Source organism: Camellia sinensis, chromosome 7, assembly GCF_055761805.1.
Source record: "Camellia sinensis isolate YWXY chromosome 7, ASM5576180v1, whole genome shotgun sequence".
Taxonomy (NCBI): domain Eukaryota; kingdom Viridiplantae; phylum Streptophyta; class Magnoliopsida; order Ericales; family Theaceae; genus Camellia; species Camellia sinensis.
In genome coordinates, this window is record NC_138967.1 from 33901229 (window position 1) to 33923809 (window position 22581).

Below are 22581 nucleotides of genomic sequence, written 5' to 3' on the forward strand. Positions count from 1 at the left end.
AATGTTGATGGAGGCCTTTCCCTCCTCAAACAAAACAAAACAAAATAAAAAATCAGCACATTCGGTCAGTTGTATTGTCCTATGGAGGAAACTGCAGCCATCAACTACGGGGAACAAATCAAACCCCGAATTTTCAGCCATTTCAAATTGCTGAAAGTTTTAGGTCTTGAAGCAATAGGGCATCGCTTTTTTAGCAATTATGATATGAAGTTACTAAAAACAATAGGAAATCTCATTCACTTGAAATACTTGGGTTTAAGATATTCATGGTTTAACCAGTTGCCATCATCAATAGGCAAGTTGAGGTATTTGCAGATCCTTGATTTGAGGATGCTTGAACAACCATGCATACCGAATGTGCTATAGAAAATGGAACCACTGCAACATCTTTATCTTCCCCAATCCTTACATACAAGAAATGGTGACATATTATGATTGGATGGGTTGGTCAACCTAGAGATGCTAGAAAACTTCCATACATATTATTGTGATGTTAAGGACCTCGGCAAATTAACCAATCTCCGACAACTAAGAGAAGCAAGAATGTGGGGGAGACATGAGGATATCATCAACTATCTCTTCAGCATCAGCAACCCAAATCAACAGCTCCTCCGCCACTTTCCCTTTTGTATTCGTGACTTCGATGTTTTCTCTGAGTCGTCAACTCTTCTGACAGAATTATTGGGGTGTCACCATCTTCATAAACTGGATATACAGGGGCCTATACGAGTGTTAGCACCACCTGCTGACCATCAGATGAATATCTCTTTGTACTCGAGCAGCAGCCTCACCCAGCTATGCTTCGAGGGATCTCTACTTAAGGAAGACCCTATGTCGACACTGGAGAAGTTGCCTAACTTAAGGAGCCTCTACTTAGATGAAGCCTTTGTGGGGGAAAAAATGGTTTGCTCTGCAAGAGGATTCCCTCAATTAAAATATCTAGAACTCAAAGGTTTGCACAACTTAGAGACGCGGAGGGTGGATGAAGGGACTATTAGGTTTTATTTCTTGGCAACCTCGTTTGACAAAACTCCTTTCAGTTGTATTTATTTTCGCACATTTATTTCAGTGAGGCTATGAGTGTTTAGATGCGAATCCAGCCCGAATTGTGCCTTTCAGAGAAGTTTGTGATGCTAATACTTTCAAGATTGCCACTTCACTGATTATGACGGGGATCGAGCTGCCCGGTCAGCTCGCGGGGGTCCAGGGGGCAGCGCCCCTTGGCGGGTCCGGGGCAGCGCCACGGCGGGGTCGAGGGGCAGCGCCCCCGAAGCCAAATGCAAAAATGCATTCAAAGTTGCCTGTCCGCTCGAACGGACATTACCCCGCTAGAGCGGAGAATCCTTGGTTCCAGCAGTTTTTGGTCGCCTGCAAAAGTACTGAGATGTGTGATTTCGCGCTCGAGCGGGCTTTATGGCGCTCGAGCAGACCTCTGTTATATCACGCGCATATTTTGCTGAAGCCGCTCGAGCGGGCTGTTGGGCGCTCGAGCGGAGATCGCGGGACAAATTCTATAAATTCGCGTGTTGGGTCAGATTTTAGGATTACTACTCCAGATCTTCTTTTTGGGTTTTAGGGTTTATATCTGGGGATACTTTGTGAGTTTTCTTTGATGTTTTATTGAGTATTCAACTCATGGTTTAAAGAGAGTACATCAAAGGTTGTGTTTTGTTCTACAAAAGAGAGAGTTGTTCTTCGGTGGATTCTGAAGAATTCGAGCCTGAAGCTTTGGTGGATTCCGGGGTGGCTCATCGTAAAGACAATTCCGAGGTGAAGACGGGTTGGAAGAGGCACATAGAGGTTGGTTCAATTAGGCGTGGATTCGCTAGGTAATTGAGAGTATCTTCTTAGTGGATTGTTTTGTGGCTGTTGCCCGTGGTTTTTTTATCACAGTTGGAGGTGTCCAATTGTGGTTTTTTCCACGTAAAATCGTTGTGTCTCTTTGTCTTGATTGTTTGATTGAGATTGTTATATTCTGCTTAAAATTGATACATAATCACAAATCAACATCTAGGGGTTTTCTAGTTTTTTCAGGACGATGCCCAATCTTTCTTCTTCGAAGTTGCAAGAAGTTGAAGATGTTTGCAGATGAATTGAGATTCTTCTTTCCTCAAGTGCGAGTGCTGATTGACGAGATGTCTAATGAATGTCATTACTTCTGGCTGACCGTCCCCCTCTCTCTTCCCTTCCCACTCCCCCTCGCCATGTTCCTCTGTCTTCAACTATTTGCGTTTTATTGTCTCGAGTACACACTAAAACATGCATTAATCTTATGAAAGAAACATATGTTCATCTTATACTGCAGCAGTTTTTTTTTTTCTTTTTTTGTTGATAAATCTGCAGAAAGAAGTATTTTAACAATCAATTGTTTTTCTTTTGCGGGATGGCTAGATGATCTTATTGGGACAATGGTAATTGATAACCAATGTCATACTTTTCTGGTAGACTATATAGTGATGCTTAAAAATAGTTTGTCATTACAATCTTAAATGTCCCAAGTACATATCTGGTTATGTACTAAACTTTGCTTGAATAAGTTATAGATATAAATAAAGAGTTTAGTACTATAATTATGTCGTTAGATGGAGAACCTTAGTATGGAACTAGGACCACTTGTCTTGATGATTGATAGACAATCTTGTTCTTTTTTCCCCCTTTCTTTTTTAGGTATTTCAGAAGCTTAAAATCCTGAATGTTGAACTAATGCTCAAAAAGTTTTTCTTTGTTTCTAGAAATCAAACTGATAAAAAATTGGAAATTTTGAAGGACACTACAATTCCTCTAGAAATTTGAAGCAGCACTCTTGTATATTGTCTGTTTTGTGTATTTATTTAGTTTCACAAATGTTTTTGAATTCTGTGATCAACACTTGGCTATTTCTGATCCAGTTTGAAGGCTTGAAGCACGCAATCAAGAAGAGGCACCTGAGGATTCCCAAATTAAAACACCTTGGCAAGTACGATTGCTTTCAGATTTCTGATTGCTCTTTTACCTTGAAGGCTATTGTTTTCGTGACCTGTTTTTAATTTTTTTTTTTTTTTGAAGAACTCGAAAACAGTTTTATGAAGGCCAATTGTTCCAGGATGAATTTGAGAACTTGTTTATGTTTATGCAAGCAGAGAGCCAGCAATTTTCGCACTCTTTTTGTTTTATTTTAGCAGTAAGGCTTGTCATTAGCATACTTTGTGACACGGAGTTTAATCACAGAAACAGTTTCTCCAAAGATTGGAGTAAGACTGCATATCTCAAAATCCCATTTTAGCAAAAGTCTTGTGCACTCGATCTTCTCCCTCTCAACAGAGCTCGTATTAGACTGCTGAAGCATATGTAAGCGTTTGTATGGAATATGAATTTTAGGAGTGGAAATGTTGTAGTTTTGTAGATAGTGTACCTATCAATTTTGAAATGGAAAGAATATGGTATACATTTTTTAAATGGTGCACATTGCAAATCAATTTTCAGTTGTTGAGAATCTAAGAGAGAAAATTTGAACCACTTTGTTTCCTAATCAACACCACTTGTCTCATAATTGATGTTATGTTTGGATGATATGAATTAGAGAGTAAGAATGAGAATCTTATTATCAAGAATTTTACCGCATTTGATTTGGTTAGGAATCTGATATGAAAGTATGACATAATTTAATTTTGTTTGCCCTTTATTATTCTTAAATAAGTCACATTCTCCCAAGAAAGTGAAATTCTCATGGGGATGCGGGAATAGGACTCACACATCTCAATTGTATCTTAGGAACCAAATTGGGAATCACATTTTCATTTCTAAACGAACCAAAACAACTGAATGAAAGAGACTTAGAATGAAATTCTCATTTCGCCTCCCCATTTTTGTCATCTGAACATAACCTTGTAAGTTGTGAGAATTTTATGTAAGTTTATGAATGTTTATGCATATTCAACTTGTAAATAATACAAAGATTACAACTAATATTTATAGGAATCCTAACCCTAATCAAGAATAGAAAATATAATCAATCGAATGCTCACAATCAACCTAATTCCATAACTACATAGATTTCCATAATTACATAATATTCTCACAAACCTAAGATCATTTTTTGAGTCGATAACTAACGCTATTTTGTCTTGTGACCAAACACTAAGGTGGTGTTTGGCAACAATTTTTTTTGGATTTTTTTTTATTTTTTTCACTAAAAGACTAAGTTTTTGCAAAACCAAAAAAAACAAATCCAAACAAAATATCACATCAAATCCCATAATCATTTCACTTTTTCTCTCACAAGCATCGCATTCAACCACAAAAAAAACTCAACTATCTTCCCAAACACCAAAAAAAATTTCTCCATAATATCCTACAACTAAAAAAACCTGCATAAAAACTCACTTCCCAAACACTCACTCAATTTCATAACCAAGTTCAACACCTTAGATCTTTTGCAGCCATAATTTTTAACCACTACTAATATTATATAAACAAAATTTTTGTACAGAACTCTCATATCAAATCATGTAGCCTTTTGTATTTGATTCATTTCAATTCAAAACAGAATGAGATGGCAGACAGCATAGAATTCAATTGAGATTTCGTCAATCCGTCACCATTATCAATGTCCAACTTGCCAACGAGACATCAAACTAAGATCAAAATTTGAACAACGCAAATTAAGGAAAATAAAACCCTGATTTGCCCATTTGAAGCACAAATTGAGCCATGACTTAATGACACTGCATCTTACACGATTCGATTGAATTATTAAGCCCAATCTTTACATCTAACCTTTTTTTCTTTTTCTTTTTCTTTTTTAACGGCATGTGAATTATGGTTAAGGATGGAGCATAGTATACCAGTAAGGTTGCTCCATTATAATTTGGGCATCACAGATTGAGACTTAAAAACAAACCCTTCACAGAAGAGATGTGCAGTATCCTGCATTGCTGGGCCTATCTAGGCTTATCCTATGCCCGTCTGGCTCTCCAACTGGTCAAGACTCCTATGGTCACGTCCAAAGAGAGTTGCTACACGTTGGTCTTCCCCACCTGCTTTTTCGATTGAGAGAGAGGGGGACAGAGAATCCATGCAAGCTTAACCACCAGTTGGATCCACCCAATATTCACCAACAGTTCTTTTCTCTGTCCTCACCACTAGGGAAGATAAAGCAATCCCACAAAGTGTGTCAATCAGTCTTCCTTTAAACTTTAGCTAGATTTTTTTTTTAATAAAATATTTTCCTCCCTTATGGTTTGAGACTAGAATATTAACGTATGAACAAGAGAGTACAAGACCACAATGACCAAAGAACACCAGAAAGTAAAGCAACATACATTCACATTGGAGCTACTTTTTCTCCATATATCCATATTACAACATACTTGCAATATGTCCAAAACCGATAGTAGTCGAAATAGCTAGTCACAAAACATGGAACATATAAAACACTGAAAACATTTTCAAAAAACCATCATTACACAGAAAAATGATCCTGCATATGCAATCGGAATACATCTTCACCGGGTTTTTTTTCCAATATTTTCAGGATCAATAGCATTCATTTAGCGATTTGTAGCTGTGGCGCAAACACATATGGAGAGTGGAATGTTTCTTGATACTGTAACTAGCCAAACCACGGTCATCCTCTAGAATTTTTCCACCAAACAGAACAAAATAGGCATCAACCGACACGCCCAGCTGCTCGAAAATGTTATCCTTCACATCCTTGACTGTGTCCTGTTTGCGTACATTAAGAATTAACCATTTTCCATTACAATCCTTCACAAATATCTGAAAGGGATAAGTAGGCCTAGGCAGCATGTGTAAGATGGAGTTCTCCCTGATTTTATAAAAAGCTCAAGTCTTCCCATCCTCGAGTCTCCTTCCATTGTACAGTATATGCTGCTTGCTTCCCAGAAAACCAACCATACTCGCAATTATTGCCTTGAAATCACTAATCGTGTGCAAGAGCTTAACTTTGGGTTTCAAGATCTCTCCACGAGGCATTTTCACAGAAATCGACAGCACGTCTCTTTGATTAAACACCAAACAAACAATAGATTCTGGCTGTATATTGAGAGAGACCAAAGTCTGGTTATCTTTCAGTAGCTTTCCACTGTAGAAAAAAGTGTAACAATCTGATTGTATGCCCTCTTTTTTCTGAATCAAGGATTTGATGTTTTGGATGGTATCACAAGTGTTTGCTTTGATTTCAAGTGTTTTATCGTCTGATCATATATAGACTAGGAATTTTATTGAACCCAGGTTTCGGAGGACAAGATGGAGAGTGGAGTTGGTATGAATGCCGTAACCAACCAGCTTGTCCTCATCCTTGAGACGCTTCCCGGTGAAAAAGAGCTCCCGAATATCTTCTGAAATGCCTTCTTTCTCATATAACATTGCCATTAGATTTTTAATAGTCTCTGATGTCTTCACCTCTAAGGCGACTGTTTTGGTGATCTTCAAGTGTAAATTCATCTATAACAAAAGAAGAGAAGGAATCAACAGCATTCAAAAGAAGTATCACTCAATCATACCAATAGGATTGAACAAAAAAAGCTATTTGGCTATGTGCAAACTGAGTTCAAGTGTTTATTTCATATTTCTTAACTATTTTTTTTTAAAACTTGGCGGTAAAATGATCTTTAAAAATTAAAACAAAACCTTTTATGTATAAAATACAAGTGTTGTACATAGTTATGTAATAAACTCGATTACTTATACATATTTGTCAGGTATATCTCTAACTAGGCATATAGGACGCACAACACACCCTTACAAGTGTTTAAGTCCAAAATGGATACTCTACAAATTTATAAGAATCCATATAACACAGGTGGATGCAAAATATCTAATAAAAAAATAAAAGAAACCTAGAATCCAAATGTAGATGCAGTAGTTGTATTTGGTAATAATTAAAATTAACAATAAGATAAGCCGTCAAAAGACAAGTATAGGTCATCGACTATCAACTTCAAAGTTTCATTTTTCACAATTGGTAGGAGGGAAAAGGGGGAAGGGGATGGACTCGGGTGCCGGTGTCGGATACGAGTTATGTGTCAAAGCGGTCGATTCATCTAATCACATGTCTGAGGACATGGGGACACAACAAAATATTCATAGTTCTTAATATACTTCTTTATTTATGATGGTAAAATGGTGTTCATAAGGTGTCATGGAGCTTCTAGCATAATATAGAGGCTTTAGTTTAATTTCATGGTTAACTTGAATTACCACATAAGTAATGCTAGAGACCCTAAAAATTCTATCAAAAATTCTAACAAATGTCTCACATGGGTGTGGAACCCACATTGTGAGACATTTGATAGAATTTTTGGGGTTTCTAGCATTTTTGTTACTACATACGCTTACTAAGTTATCCAACTACAAATGTCAGATATATATCTCGTATCCTCACCCAAGTGTCGAGTGTCCTATACGACTATTCTATACAGTTAGAAGAGACCATGTAACATAGTGCAATAGTGAGACGCAAACTTGGGCATCATGCCCGAGGTATCTATCAGGGCAACCTCTTGGTCTCCAACTTTAAAGTTCATACCACAAACTTTTAACTTCCTAGTCACAAAACATTCATATGCACTGCAAATTGATCAGCTACTAATAGACTCCATCACAACTAGTATTTAAGCTAAGCCCTATACCCTCATTAACAATCTAGACTCTAAATCATACACTTAATGAATCTATCACCACTAAAGGAAGATAACCTAGGATTCAAGTAATTCTTTTTCATGCTCAAGCATTATTTTTTAAAAGGAAAAAAAAATGGAGAGAGAGAGTTATAGACATTCTGCTTTTCAAGAAAACAGGGAAAAATGAGAACTCATATAAATTTTTTCCTACTAATCCCCAAGAAAAACAAAGTTCAAGCTCATCTAAACACAATTATTCCAAACTTAGTTGACAGCTTTAACTTTGAGATTTTTCCGAACAAATGAAAAATCCCATATATTGCCAACAAAATGACAAGCTAATGCTCATAATGTTTCCTATTATTTCTACTCAAAACAACCAACATTTTTCTTTTCATAACAAGAAAAAAATATTACAAAAAATAAGTCACATATTTGTGGACTATTTTCTTTGCACCACTGCAGCATTCAACCATTCCAACAATCCAATGCAACCCTCAAATCCGCATAAGAAACATGAGAGGAAAGAACAAAACAGACAATGTAAATATTACAATCGCACAAGGCTTTTAATAACAATTTTAGTACGGATTTTCATCAAGGATCTGTCAACTAAAACAACCTGAATTTTCCTCTTTCTTTGAAGTTATCTCAGTGAAAAATCAAGATTATCAATTGTATAATGCACAGGTTTTTATTTTCTAGCCATAGTATCTAATTTTTAATAATAAAATTTTCATAGCTAGCCAAATAGGTGATTAGGCACAGTTAAGTAGAAGTTCAAGATGCTAATTGCTCAATCGGTAAGAGTCCTTACTATTTACAAGATCGATGCAATCTTCACTTATTCACATATGAATTTGCAACTAAGCTCTGCAAAAAATCACTATTACGTGCATGCATACTCAGAGAAATAAAAAGCCGGGGAAGCATGATTAAGTAGAGTTCTTTGTTCCCTCACAATCCAAATTTTATTAATGTTCTCAATTTCCTAGAGTTTCTTTCTAACCAAACAAAAACATTAAAATTTGTGACAACCAATTTGACTTGAACCATGCAACATTTCCCTTCAGGAATACATAGGTACCTATCTAACTATGTTACATGGACACAAGTTGGTTGGGCATTGTATAAGTGTCCAGTTCATCCAATCCTCATGTCCATAATAGTCATATTTGCTTAATTCTCCCTCTGTTTCAAATTGTTGGTCCATTTTCGTCGTCTGTGCCCTTTATTCAATTTTTTTTACAAATTAAAATATCTCAATTAGTTTTTTGTGGATAAAGTCTACAAAATCATTGAAAAATGAATAACTTAAAGAGGGTTAATTACATTTTTAAACCTAGTCGTTTGATCCTAATTTAATTGTACTTTGATCCCTATAATTTCAAATTGAACAATTTGATCTCTACATTTTAAATCTAGTTTCAATTTAAATTCTAACCAAAACTTAAAAAATTCTAGAAACAAAAAAGCAACAGAAAGCACAAAACTAAAGCTGTTTTTCAATGGCAATAATAATAAATCATAAATATAAAGAAAGAGGAAAAGAAGGGTAGTGAGGACCTGTGATTCCATGGAGATGTTTAGAACCCTAGATTCAGATGAGGAAAGCAGCAAGAGAGCGAAGCGTCAAAGTGTAAATCTTTTGGAGGAAGACTATAGTGCAAGTTAAAAAAGTTAGTGCCTTTTAGATTAATAAATCTTTTAGATTTTTCAAAAAAGTTTTGGACTTTTCAAACTGAATTTTTTGTAATATTTTAATTAAGAATATTTAAAAATTTCACTAAATTTATTGAATGAAAAATATAAAAATTAAGCACATTTTGGTAATTTTTTGTATTTATTGAATTCCTTTTAGATTTTTTCACTAAATTATTAATTTATTAATATATTTAGATATGGTGTATCTAAAAAGAAAGAAAGAAAAAAAATTGTCTAAAATATGAAGAAAAAAATTACTAAAAACAACAAAATACGAAAAATAAAAACTTAAAAACACATTTGAAAACTCAAAACCAAACAGAATGATTACCTTTGTCAATTTTGGCGGGCGTTAGAGATTGTCCAATCCTTTATCAATTTTTTCATCTAATTTGATTCAAAATTTGAGTAAAAAACTTAATTTGATTTGAATTACTTCAGTTCTCTCATCAAATTTTCATAAAAAAAATTTAAAGTTTTGTTCTTATTATTCCAAATATGTCTTTTCATCAAATTTGATAATAAAAAAAAATCTTTCCCTTGATTTGATGAACATTTAATGAATGTGTTAGAACCTTCATCTATTTTTTTAATATCTAATTTCATTTCAAATTTGAGTAAAAAGTTAAGTTTGATATGATGTGAACTACTCCAGCTTTTCATCAAACTTTTATCAAAATGTTTTTAAAAATTCATTATTCAATCCACATGACTAAACGATACCTCTACACTATAGCTAGTCTGTGTAACCAAATCTAAATGAACCTCATTTTGTCAACAAAGAGCAATACGCTCAAGTGGTCAAATGGAGACAAACATCAACACAAAAGAACTAAACTTCAAAATGCCAAATTCAAACCTACTATTGTTCCACCATATCCCTTTAGTTAAAACTCAGAAGCAATCGCATTGAGACTAGAATTCATTTGGGAAGAATTTTTCAGCTTGACTTTTTAACTTTTTGGAAAGAATTTTTTTAGCTTGACTTTTTAATTTTTTTGCTAATTTAGCCGGACTAATTAGCTCTATTTAGGAAGAACTTTTTTTACATAAAAGTAACTTTGAATGAGGGTATGAGTCCCTTCAACATGATATAATATGAAAATAACAGGAATCTGCAATTGAGTCTGAAGCCACAATATTAAGCCATTGAGATATATTGAAACCCTCATTATAGAAAAGTTCAATCATACCCTGATTTCAACTAGGACACATGTCAATACAATTGCAGAGATTCAAATCTTGGAAGAACTTTGATGACCAATGAAGACGCTACACATTTAATATGGACACAAAACTATCTTGCATACTTGTGTAAATTTCACACATCAGTTAACATTGGTTGTTACATCTGATGTACTGGGAATGAAAATCTAGAGATGATAATGATTATGATCAAAACCATACACACCCCAACAATCAATGCTCAAAGTTATTTCTTATAAAGGAAAGCAGAAAGATTTCTTCTTAGGTTCAAATTTCAGAGCAAGGTTCGAAATCAGTTACTTTTGAAACATGAAAGATATGAAATTTAATCATTACCACTTTATTTGTTTCAAATAGCAGTTGATCTGTAGACAAACTTCTGCCATGATCGTCCCATTAGTTAAAACAGCACCTTTACATTCTCCTGTCATTCCACTTGTATACATTATCGTGCAGATGTCAGATCGAGGAAATTCTCGATCCAAACTTCCCTGAAAAAGATATACAAACAGCGTAAGATGACAACAACAAAGAATGTACTACTTGAGCTGTATATAAAGCATTGATGTGAAGGTCTTACCAATAGAGCAAATTCTTTCCAAGAGAAGCAAGACAGGTCTTCAGCTTCCTTCTTTTGCATGCTAGAAATCTTCCAAAGCTGGCAATAGCTTAACAAAAGAATAAGCTGTTTTTAGTTCACTACCGGAATGTACATTTAAGTACTAGTCATTCTAAAAAAATTACGCTTACAAGTTATGACTTACTTTTTAGATGTGAAGTACACCTTCGAAGGCATGTTGGCATCTGCAAAAGGTAAAATTAAGTATTATAAAGAAGAATATTATGAGTTAATAACCCAACTTTCTTTTTGTGTTTATTTTCATCAAACTAGTTTCTATTTTTTCGAGGGGGAAAAAAAACAGAAAATAGATTATGAAAACTCAACCAAACAGGATGAATACCACTTATCTTGCTAATCAAGAATCGAAGCCTAATACAATGAAGCACTCAAGATCAAGGATTGAACTTTTGGAGATAGTAGAATTGAAATTGAAAACAATGAAGCAATGTCGATAATCTAACAAATAGAAAGATATATTCATGAAGCAGAGTCTAGAATCGAACTCGAGCTCAGTACACTATTTGATTTCTAGGATTGATACCTCTTCATTAGATTGCTTAATGGAGTATTACAAATTCACTATTCAAATATCAAAAGATCAATTGATGTTTCAGATGGTTCAGTTGTTTGCTCACAGGTGAAGTAGTGAATGATTTGCAACCTATGAAGCACATGTACACATATTGGTATTGGTACGATACGGGTATATCAAAATAGTAAGATCTAAAAAAAGTAGAGAACTGGTGTGGCTGGGTACGTTTGTAAAAGAATATTTATTTTTAATTTGAATAATGAAAAAATTAGTTAAATGATTTAGGCCTCGTTTGGGAACAAGCTAATTTAGTAACTTTTTGGCTATTTGGCTAAAAAGGTAGGTAAAAAAAACTTGTATGTTTGGGATGACTTTTTGACTAATTACGAAAAGATGTGCAAAAAGTAGAGAGAAAAGAGAATCTTTGACTTTTTGGTATGAGTTGTTGGCTTTTTGGCTAATTTAGTAACTTTTTGGCTAATTAGCTAAAAAAGTAAGTCCCCAAACGGGGCCTTAGTTGATTAAGATTCAACCTACAATTTACATTTAATGCCAAAAGTAAGGTATAGATTAAAATTAAATGTCATTATATCAAATAACTTTCAAACAAAAACTTAATTTTAAAATAAAAAATTATTCATTCACACAATTTTCTCCCCCTAATGTGTTTCTGACTCTTAAGAAAATGATTCTAACCAATAAGAAATCATTTTCTTACCGATCAAAAACATATTCCGGGATGATTCGGGAGGGAAAATAGTGTGAATGTAGCATTGCTGTTATGCTATAAAAAAAAATAAAAAATAAATAAAAAAGTAGTCGTCGAACTTTACCTCTACATAAAAGAAAATACTATTCCGGCTAGGAGTACAACTTAGGCATATACTAGGTAACCTCTAGAGTAAGCCAAAATTAAGAAGCAAATTTTTTGGGTCCGTGTTGCATATATCAGGTACGTATGCAGAATCATGAAAAATACCAATACCAGATAGATACGGAATGTTTGCAAAGTACACATGCTTCATAGATTGCAACTCTAGAAAAGTGATCATGATAATTCCCAAAAATCTAAATTCTTGATCTAGGGAGAAGCAATGAGAACATACAGCCAGTATCTATCTTATTCTCTTGGACAAAAGCTATCGAAACTTCAGGATGGTTGATGATGAACTCCACAGAATTTGCATCAGTGACACCAGCAGAACAAACTAAGACTGATTCAATGGCCAGTGGTTGTTAAAGTTTAAATTAACTTTAGCCACATACCCTGCATTTCGAGCTCAAATGCTCAAAATAACCACCTGTTGGTTTAATGAAAAGGAAGAAAACATACCGAGTGTGTCATACAGCGGTAAATAGGCTATGGAATGGCTGTTACAAACCTATGTGAAAATTGCCAATTCAAATTGGTAATAGTTTTGGCATACCACTTATTAAGTAAAGAAATACTAGTAAAATAAATAAGAAAGGACCATGGCGATGTATGTACTAAAGCAATTAAGTTTCTTTCTACATGAAGAGAAACAAAGTACAGCATACCAAACCAAACCAAGCCTTAAAACAAAGTACAGCATACCTCCGCTGAATGATCGATTCTGGGAAAGTGGATCCATATATACTGCACCGTTCTCCCTGAAAAAGCATAACCCACTATTTATATTAATCAGTTTCAAATATGCAAAGTCACACTAGTTTTTCAAACTTCAAAACCACTCTTTACTTCAACTAATGTTTGGTTAAATTGTCAACTTACAAGAATGACCATCCCGAACCAAGTTGAAGAGCAGCATCATAAACCTCCTCATGTGTCAGCCATACATATGGGCCAATCTGTCAAAAAATTTCACATGGAAATTGATGATCAACCATTTTCTATCTTCTCTGGAACTTGATAAGTAGTTTCTTTTCTTCTCCAAAACTAGAAATCATGGAGCTTAATGGGTTTCTATGTTACTTTTATTTATACTGACTAAAAAGATATGGTGACATGACATTTGTCTCTAATTTAAATGACTAGTGATGGATAATGGTATTTTTATTCTGGTTTGAAGCACGTACAGACATATTAAAGAGACAGAGACAAACAAACACACACACACAGAATGGTACCTTCGAGTCCATGATTATATGATGACCCGGCATACGGTCCTTTGGGTCCTTTTAACAGAACCACTGCCACCAAAAATAGAGATTCCGAGTGTTTAAATCGGATTGAACCCACTATATACAGTTTAGTATAGGATTTTTACAAACAAACAAAAAAATATTTGGACATATTTTGTCAAAAATATCATCTTTAAAAGAAATCTCAGGGAGATGATGCTGCAGCAAAAGAGCAGTACTTTGCCATGAATGATGAAAATGTGGAAAAAGGAGTCTGAACTAATTTTCATTTTTTCCATTATTATGCAAATCCAAAATGGGTACTGAGGAATGGCTGGTTTGTATATAGTAGGAAGAAATTGTTGGCTACAAATGGGAATAATCATCTGGTCTAGGAAGCACGGATACGGATACGGGATACGGGTACGATACGATACGGATACGGGATACGGGTACGATACGATACGGATACGGCGATACGGCAAAATTCGAAAAAGTAGGATACGGATACGGCGGGGATACGTTTATAAAAAATATTTTTTTTCACAATTTTTAGTAATGTAGCATACACAAAAATAAAACTTCAACAATTTTATGGTAATGTACCTGAACTCATTTCCTAAAATTTATGGTAAACAAATAAAACAAAACATTAATGTAGCATCACCCATAACAACCATAATGCATCATCCATAACAAAAAATTCATCAATTCAATTAAATTTCAACAATTTTCACAATATAGCATCACCCATAACAACCATAATGCAATTCAATTCCAAATTAAGGGGGAAAAAATTTACAAATTTTATTTATTTATCAATAAGTTTATTTATGTATTTATTAATAAGTTTTTTTTTACCTTATTTGATTTATTAATAAGTTTACAAAGTTTATAATTTTATAAGTTGACAAATTTTATTTTTAATAAGTTTATTTATTTATTTGTTTACTAATAAGTTTTTTTACCTTATTTTATTTATTTATTTATTAATAAGTTTATTTATTTATTTGTTTTATCAGATTTTTTTTTTTTATCAGTGTTTTATTTATTTAAGTAAATCGCAGAGTATATACAATACAACAAATTAAAAAAAATAAATAGGCAACAAAACAGATGAGATCGAGTCGAGAGGGAGGGGAGATGAGATCGAGTCGAGATCTCCAGCCAACCAGACAGACAGATCGAGCTCGAGCTCGAGGAAGAGGGAGAGGGAGAGGGAGAGAGAGATCGAGTGTTGTGAGAGGCAGACAGAGGGAGCGAAAGGGAGAGAGAGAGGGACGAACCTGAAAGACGATCATGGAGCTCCTGTTCGAGAGAGAGGGACGACCTAGCTGCTGTTCGAACTGTCCTCCTTCGACCCAGCTGCTGTTCGAACTCCTTCGACCTAGCTCCGGGTTCGATCTCTCCTCCTCTTCCTCTTTTTTGTGTTTTTTCATATTTTTTTCATATTTTACAATTTGACCCCTTCTTAAAGTTTTTAAATTATTTTTTTGCCCCGCCGTATCCATACCGTATCCTGAACGTATCCTTACCGTATCCTCACGTATCCTAGCCGTATTCGAAATTCAAAAATTAAAAAAAAAAATCGAATACTTCATTTCCCGTATCCGATACGTATCCAGCCGTATCGGGCGCGTATCCGTGTCCGATACGTATCCGATACGCGTACGGGGACTATTTCGGAGTATCCGTGCTTCATAGCATCTGGTGCAACAGCCTCAGTTATTTAGGGCGGTTTTGGCAACAACCTATTTTAGCCAAAAAGTTAAAAAGTCACTACAAAAAAGTCGAATTTTCTCTCTACTTTTTGCACGTCTTTTTGTAAAAAGCTAAAAAACCAACTAAAATAGTCAATTCCCAAAACAACCCTTAATATGAAGAAAAATGACATTGGAACCATGTACTGAGAGATAGAGGGAGAGACAGTTACGATGATAGATGCATGGAACAATAATTGAAGATCATGGCTTAGAAGAGAGATGTGAAAGGTGCAGTGATTTTCTTCTTGTTCTTTTTAAATTATTTCGGTTAATAATGCAATGGAAATAAAACAAGATAATGATTAAGAAAATACCTGAAGACTGATTCTCTAATAAACAGTTTAGTCTCTCATATCTCTGAAAAGAATAAATCCCAAGCGCCGGAGCCACGAAAATGAGGGGGAGGGGGAGGGGGAGGGGGAGGGAAAAGGGGAGGGGGAGAAGAAGGGGAATGGGGAACGAATGAGGAGGTGGGGGGACTGGTCGGCTGAAAGTAATGGCATTCCTCAGTCGTCTCTTCAATCAACACTTGCACATGGGGAATGACGGATCTCAATTCATCTGGCAGCATCTTCAACTTCTTGCAATTTCGAATTTCTAAAGTCAAAAGATTGGGCATGGCCCTTTCATCCACCCTCCACCTCACTAAGTTGTGCAAACCTTTGAGTTTTAGATATTTTAGTTGAGGGAATCCCATTGCAGAACAAACCATTTCTTCCCCCACAAAGGCTTCGTCTAAGTGGAGGCTCCTCAAGTTAGGCAACTTCTCCAGTGTGGACATACGGTCTTCCTTAAGTAGAGATCCCTCTAACCATAGCTGGGTGAGGCTGCTGCTTGAATACAAAGAGATATTCATCTGATGGTCAACTGGTGGTGCTAACACTTGTATAGGCTCTTGTATTTCCAATTTATGAAGATGATGACACCCCAATAATTGTGTTAGAAGATTTGACTCCTTGGAGAAAACATCAGAGTCGCGAATAGAAAGTGAAGAGTGACGGAAGAGTTGTTGACTTGGGTTGCTGATGCTGAAGAGGTAGTTGATCATATCCTCACGTCTCCCCCACATTTTTGCTTCCCTTAGCTGTCGAAGATTGGTTAATTTGAAGAGATCCTTGATACCACAATAATATGTATGGAAGTTTTCTAGCATCTCTAGGTTGTCCAACCCATCCAATCGTAATATGTCACCATTTTCTATATGTAAGGAGTGAGGAAGATAAAGATATTGCAGTAGTTTCAATTTCCATAGCACATTTGGTATCAATGGATGTGATAGTGTCTGTAAATCAAGGGTTTGCAAATACCTCAACTTGCCTATTGATGATGGCAACTGGTTGAACCATGAATATCTTAAACCCAAGTACCTCAAGTGGATTAAATTTCCTATTGCTTTTGGTAACTTTAGATCACTCACACTAAAAAAGCGATGTCCTATTGCTTCAAGATCTAAAACTTTCAACAATTTGAGATGGTTGAAAATACGGGGTTTGATTTGTTCCCAGAGTCGATGACTGCACCTGCCTCCATAGAAAAATACAACTGACCGAATGTGCTGAACTTGTTTTTGTTTGAGGAGCGAAAGGTCTCCATCAACATTCTCATCAAAGACAATTGCAAGTCTGTGTATTTGACTACTCCTATATGATGATAATGAAGAAGGATAGGAATTTTCCACTAGTTGTTTCTCATTTTTATGCCTCTTCAAATGAACAACCTTAAGAAAATTTTCCTCTTTTATCTTTAACAAACATACATCTCGCATAAGGTCATGAAGCTTGCATGATTTAAACCTTCCTTGGTACCTGATTGGGTACTCCTCTAGCTGCACCTGAAGTATGCATCTCTGTGCCAATTCATCCAAATAACATTCTGCCACATCCATCATTGTTTCTTCTTCCCCTTTTTCCTTATCCACCAATGATGATGGTAACATGATACCTTCGGCCATCCACAGTTGGTATAATTTCTCTGCTTCTATCTCAACATCTTCTGGGTAATTTAACAAACAAAGAAAACGTGCCTTCAACCGATATGGCAAGTCACGATAACTAAGAGCCAACACCTCCATTACTCCTCCATGTTGCTGTCCAATGCTTTTGCCCCTCCTTAGAAATGAATTTAAATTTTGATGAACTATCTCCCACTCACTCCAAGTATGTTTTGTCACTAAGATTCCTCCTAACACAACAATGGCTAGCGGTAAACCCCCACACCGTTCAACCATTTCCCTCACTAACATCTCCATCCTGGTGTCAACTTTGAAGTCTACAAAAGGAACAAAGAGCAAATTTGTAGTTACAAATAAAATGGAAGAACTCATTTGTAAATATAACACCCTCACTTGTACATAAAAAAGAATAACATGTGACAAAATATTGGAAACTAGAAAATACAATATACATTTCATGTAAAAATGATGATTTTCTATTTCTTTCTTACTGAATTTGCTTAAACATGTAGAAAAAATCTGCTAACTATTTGTTGACTAGTGCATTTCACAAGTAGAGATTAGATCTGAAACATATACTAATTGCAGATTAGATCTGAAAAAATCTGTCCCTCCTTAAATCTGAAACATTTACTAATTGCATTTGATCATATATGGTAGGGTTTTTTTGGAGCAAGTAAGCATTTGAAAAAATGAAAGCAAATACAAATTTATAAGGGGTGTACCTATTGGGCCTGTGGACCCTAATAAGTACTGTTCACTCAACCCTCGGTCCAATAGGGGGTTTGGAGGGCCTCCTCCCAAGGGAAGGGGGTCCAGGGGGTTCTTAAGTAATTTCCCTGTTGCTTCCACATTCTATACTTACAAATAGATGAAGGGGCCGCCTCTTTCAGGTTAACAGAGTTGTATCGTTTTCTGATCATAGTTAAAACCGCAACAACTATGGACATAACCCTATTCTAGCGTAAACCACGTAAATCCTTGTGTTCTTGTGTGTGTTTGATTTCTTTGATTTGATTATCTTTCTTATTTGCTATTTTGTGTCTCACAAATCCTTGTTAGGAAGAGACATTTTTCCTAACAGTACCCTATGCCTAAATCCCTAATAAATTTGTGGTCTAATGACTATCCCCAAACCCAAATCCATAGCCTATTCTCTAGCAAAGCCAGGAGAGGTTCCAAAATCAACAAAATAGTTAGCTGATAACTGAACCTCCCTCACATGGTAGGTTTCCATTGAAAACTAACATTTTACTTCAAAAAAATGCATGAACTTTAAGTCAGAGATTTGAAATATGTCTTCTAAGAGATTCAATCCTCCAAAGGACTTGCCCACAATTACTGATAGAAAAATGAATAATTACAAGTAATATTATTTCTCTTAATTCTTCATTTCCCTCAACAAATCTAAAATCTAGGCTTAATATAAATAAATAAATAAAGTAACAATGAGACTAAGAAAAAGTTACTTGAAATTTTTTATTGCAAGATCAAAGAACTTAACACGATAACGAGATATATGAAGATGACTTGGAAGAACTTCTCATTTACCTATATTTTTTTACCTCTTTTACCTAAACCATGAATAAATATAGTGAACCACTAGACAACATATTATGATACCTTAATATTTGATGCAAGGGAGTCAATTGAGGAGAAATTCAATGACTGAAGAGACTAACCTGCACCATCTCTTCTTGAGAAGACCTTTTTCTGAAATAGCTCCCAACTCTCTTCTTCATTTAAGCACTTTGGTTCATGGAGGAAACAAGTCGGATCTATGTGCATAGCTACTTCTTTGTTACGAGTTGTAATCAATATTTTGCTGCCCATACTTCCTGTTCCTGGTGGGAAGGCAGCTCTTAGACTATCCCAAGCATATGATGACCAAATGTCATCAATAACCACTAGGCATTTTTTCTCTTGCTGGACTCGGTAAAGTTGCTTGACAAGTTCTTCATCTCTCATGTTCACAATTTGATTTTTCCGCTCTGGTACAAGTTTAGTAAAAATCCCTTCCAAAATATCTTTTCTCTGCCATTGTTGAGATACACAGACCCAAGCAAATCGATCAAAGTGGTTCCTAATACTTTGGTGATGGTATATCTTCTTAGCAAGGGTGGTCTTTCCTAGACCACCCATGCCACAAATAGCAACAACCTGACAATTTTGTTTTCTTTCATTCACCAAATGTTTGATTAATGTCTTCATATCTTCTTGAAAACCAACAAAATCCTCTTCAATAACATGGGAATAAGATCGCCGAAATTGAAGTTTCCTTTTATATGTAGAACTTATACCTTCTCTTTCCATTACAGCAATTAAACTGTAACTTTGTAAGCTTGAGATGAGAATATTGACATTTTTTTTAATAGTTTCAATCTCAGACTGAATCCTGTAGCGGGCTAAAACTTCACTCAAGATGTTAACAGATCTGATGAGGATCTTTCGAAAACCTCCTCTCCTTGATGCCACTTCAAAAACAAAAGTTTCAACAACAGCCTCCGCGTTATAAGCAACTTCTCTAATTTCTGCAACCAAATTGTGGATCATCTCATGTTCATCTTGTTTTGCATCTGCATAGAAGCATTGCATCTGCCTTAAGTGTGCTTGAACTTGCTCCACTTGGTCACTCATACCATACAAGAATTGTGCATTTTGAATCACTAAAACACCAAGTCCTTTGATGGCGAAGGCGACAACAGACTCTGCCATTACCCTTGCTGGATTGAAAAGTACTACAAGCTTAGATGAAATGTACCCAACTCAAATGTATTTCTCATCTTAAATATTCCACATGTACATAAATTTATTAATTAGTCCAGTGAGTTAGGGGCATGTATGTATAAATACATATACTATAAACAATTGGTATTGGGATTGTGCTTGTTCAGCAATTTGTTTGCACAACAAAACATTCTTGTATATCAATTGAACTTTCAAATCATGAGTGCTCCTGTGGCGTATGCTTTTTCCTTTTGTCTTTAAAATTTATAGATTTTAAAATTCAATTTTTTGGATCAAAAGTATGTATGTAAGGATTTGAATGAAAGATTTCCCTCTACATGTTATGCAATGCCCAATATATAACTCATGTATAAACATATGCGGATCATGAATTTGTGGGTGTACATATGGGGAGTTGCTAACAACCCTACCTAATTACTTTGGACTCTCCATTTCTTTTGACCGACACACACCAAAAGTGCTCCCCTCCCTTTTTTCTTTGAACACCCACCATAATCCTACCCTTTGGACCCCCACATTTGCAACCTTACTTCAGCAGCCCCCGCCCCCACATCCGGCAACCCTCCCCCCAGCCCTCCGTCGACCCTTCCCCAGTCCCTTCTTCCTTTCCGACAACCCCCTTCCCCCACTATAACCCATTCCCAACCGGCAACCCCCTTCCCCAATCCCCCTTCTCCTCCCTAAGAGCCCCCAGCCCTGACGCCCTTCTTCTTCTTTTTCTTCTTCTTATTCTTCTTCTTCTTCTTCTTCCTCCTCCTCGCCGCCTAAACCCTGAAGGGTTTTCAAATCTAAGGTTTAGGCGGGCAAAGAGGAAGAGGAGGATGAAGATGAACAAGAAGAAAGAAGAGAAAGAGGGAGGAAGGAATGAGGGGTGGGTTCCCGGCGTTGTGGCTGGCAACAGTTGACAGGAAGTAGAGGAGACACAAAAGGGAAGCGGTGGGGTGAAGGAGGTTAGGGGAGGGGCGGGGTGGCAAGGTAGGGCTAGGACGGGAAAGCAAGGATCGAGAGATTTACCAAAGAGGGGCAGACGAGGGAGGTAGCCGGAGTTGTTGGTGGTGGTGGGTGGGGTTAGGGTTCAGGTTAGGGTTAGGATTGAGAGGTTAGAGATGAGGATAAAATAAGAAAGTTGTGTTATGGTAAAATGGTAATAAAACTAAATAGGATAAATTACACTGATCTCCTTCAAGGTTTGGAGAAAATATAGCAAGTTTCACAATTTTAACAGAATTAGATTGACCTCCCTTTTAGTAAAATGGCATGAAGGCACAAACATACACAAGACAAAATATATATTTCAATATAAAAAAATTTAGAAAAAAATGATAATACATTCATACAGCTAACGAATTTATGATAAAAAGGGGACCAAGTGATATATGAATTAAAACATTAAGGGAACCTAGTGTAATTATGCCAAACTTATGAGACAACTTCCCAAATGAGGCCAAAATATGAGGAAATTTTAAAAATAATAAGGATTGGAAATTGTTTTCTTTAATAAAAATGGTTAAATCAGGTTTTTCAAAAATATTTGATGAAAAAAAAGCAAATTTGAAGTGTTCCATGGATCAAGCTTTTCCCCCCACCAAAAAATAAAATAAAATAAAAAAAGAGTTAGGAATGGAGAGGATTTCGTTCATACATATACATGTATATCTGGGTATACATACATGTGATGCTAGAGTCTAGAGATCATTCCATTTTTGGTAAAACAGAATTGCAGAGGAGAGGAAATTTTAAAAATAATAAGGATTGGAAATTGTTTTCTTTTATAAAAATCGTTAAATCAGGTTTTTCAAAAATATTTGATGAAAAAAAAAAGCAAATTTGAAGTGTTCCATGGATCAAGCTTTTCCCCCACCAAAAATAAAAAAAAGAGTTAGGAATGGAGAGGATTTCGTTCATACATATACATGTATTTCTGGGTATACATACATGTGATGCTAGAGTCTAGAGATCATTCCATTTTTGGTAAAACAGAATTGCAGAGGAGAGAGAGAGAGAGGAATGCATACCTGGTGAGAGAGGCTGTCGGAGGATAATGGAGATGCTGTGCAAAGAGGCTTTTCCCAATATCAGCAATGCTACAGACCCCCACTAGGGATGACCCCCAGTGAACCCCCCCCCAAGTGCCACGTGTCGGCCTGGGGTTGGCTGAAAATTCAAAAAAAAAAAAAAAAAAAAACTGTTTTTTTTTTGGACCAATGGGAGGTGACCCCCAGTACCCCCACTGGGGGTCCAAAGCTTTATTCTTCCCAATATAAGCCCTTTTTCCATTCTATTTCCAAAACTAGGCCAACTCCAGGCGGAATTCCAAAACTAAGTTAAAG

At 35.7% G+C, this 22581-nt stretch overlaps 1 protein-coding gene across 1 annotated transcript; it reads right to left on the bottom strand.

Annotated features, from left to right (window-relative positions):
- Positions 1–5283: 5283 nt before the first annotated feature.
- On the bottom strand, positions 5284–22304 carry LOC114302646 (putative disease resistance protein At1g50180). The gene is made up of 9 exons (XM_082877725.1): positions 22267–22304; positions 19186–20226; positions 15867–17820; positions 13440–13516; positions 13263–13318; positions 11297–11336; positions 11113–11200; positions 10869–11023; positions 5284–6444 (listed from the first exon to the last, which is right to left on the bottom strand). The coding sequence occupies exons 2-3, from the start codon at positions 20216–20218 to the stop codon at positions 15902–15904; spliced, it is 2952 nt and encodes a 983-aa protein (XP_082733851.1). The 5' UTR covers positions 20219–20226; positions 22267–22304; the 3' UTR covers positions 5284–6444; positions 10869–11023; positions 11113–11200; positions 11297–11336; positions 13263–13318; positions 13440–13516; positions 15867–15901.
- Between the last annotated feature and the right edge of the window lie 277 nt (positions 22305–22581).

Bases quoted from the DNA above. Each gene is read 5' to 3' on its own strand.
- LOC114302646 (XM_082877725.1), bottom strand. From the start codon at position 20,218: ATGGCAGAGTCTGTTGTCGCCTTCGCCATCAAAGGACTTGGTGTTTTA. The intron at 17,821-19,185 runs GTTAGTCTCTTC...TTCCTTTTGTAG, and splicing joins CTCAAGAAGAGATGGTGCAG to ACTTCAAAGTTGACACCAGG.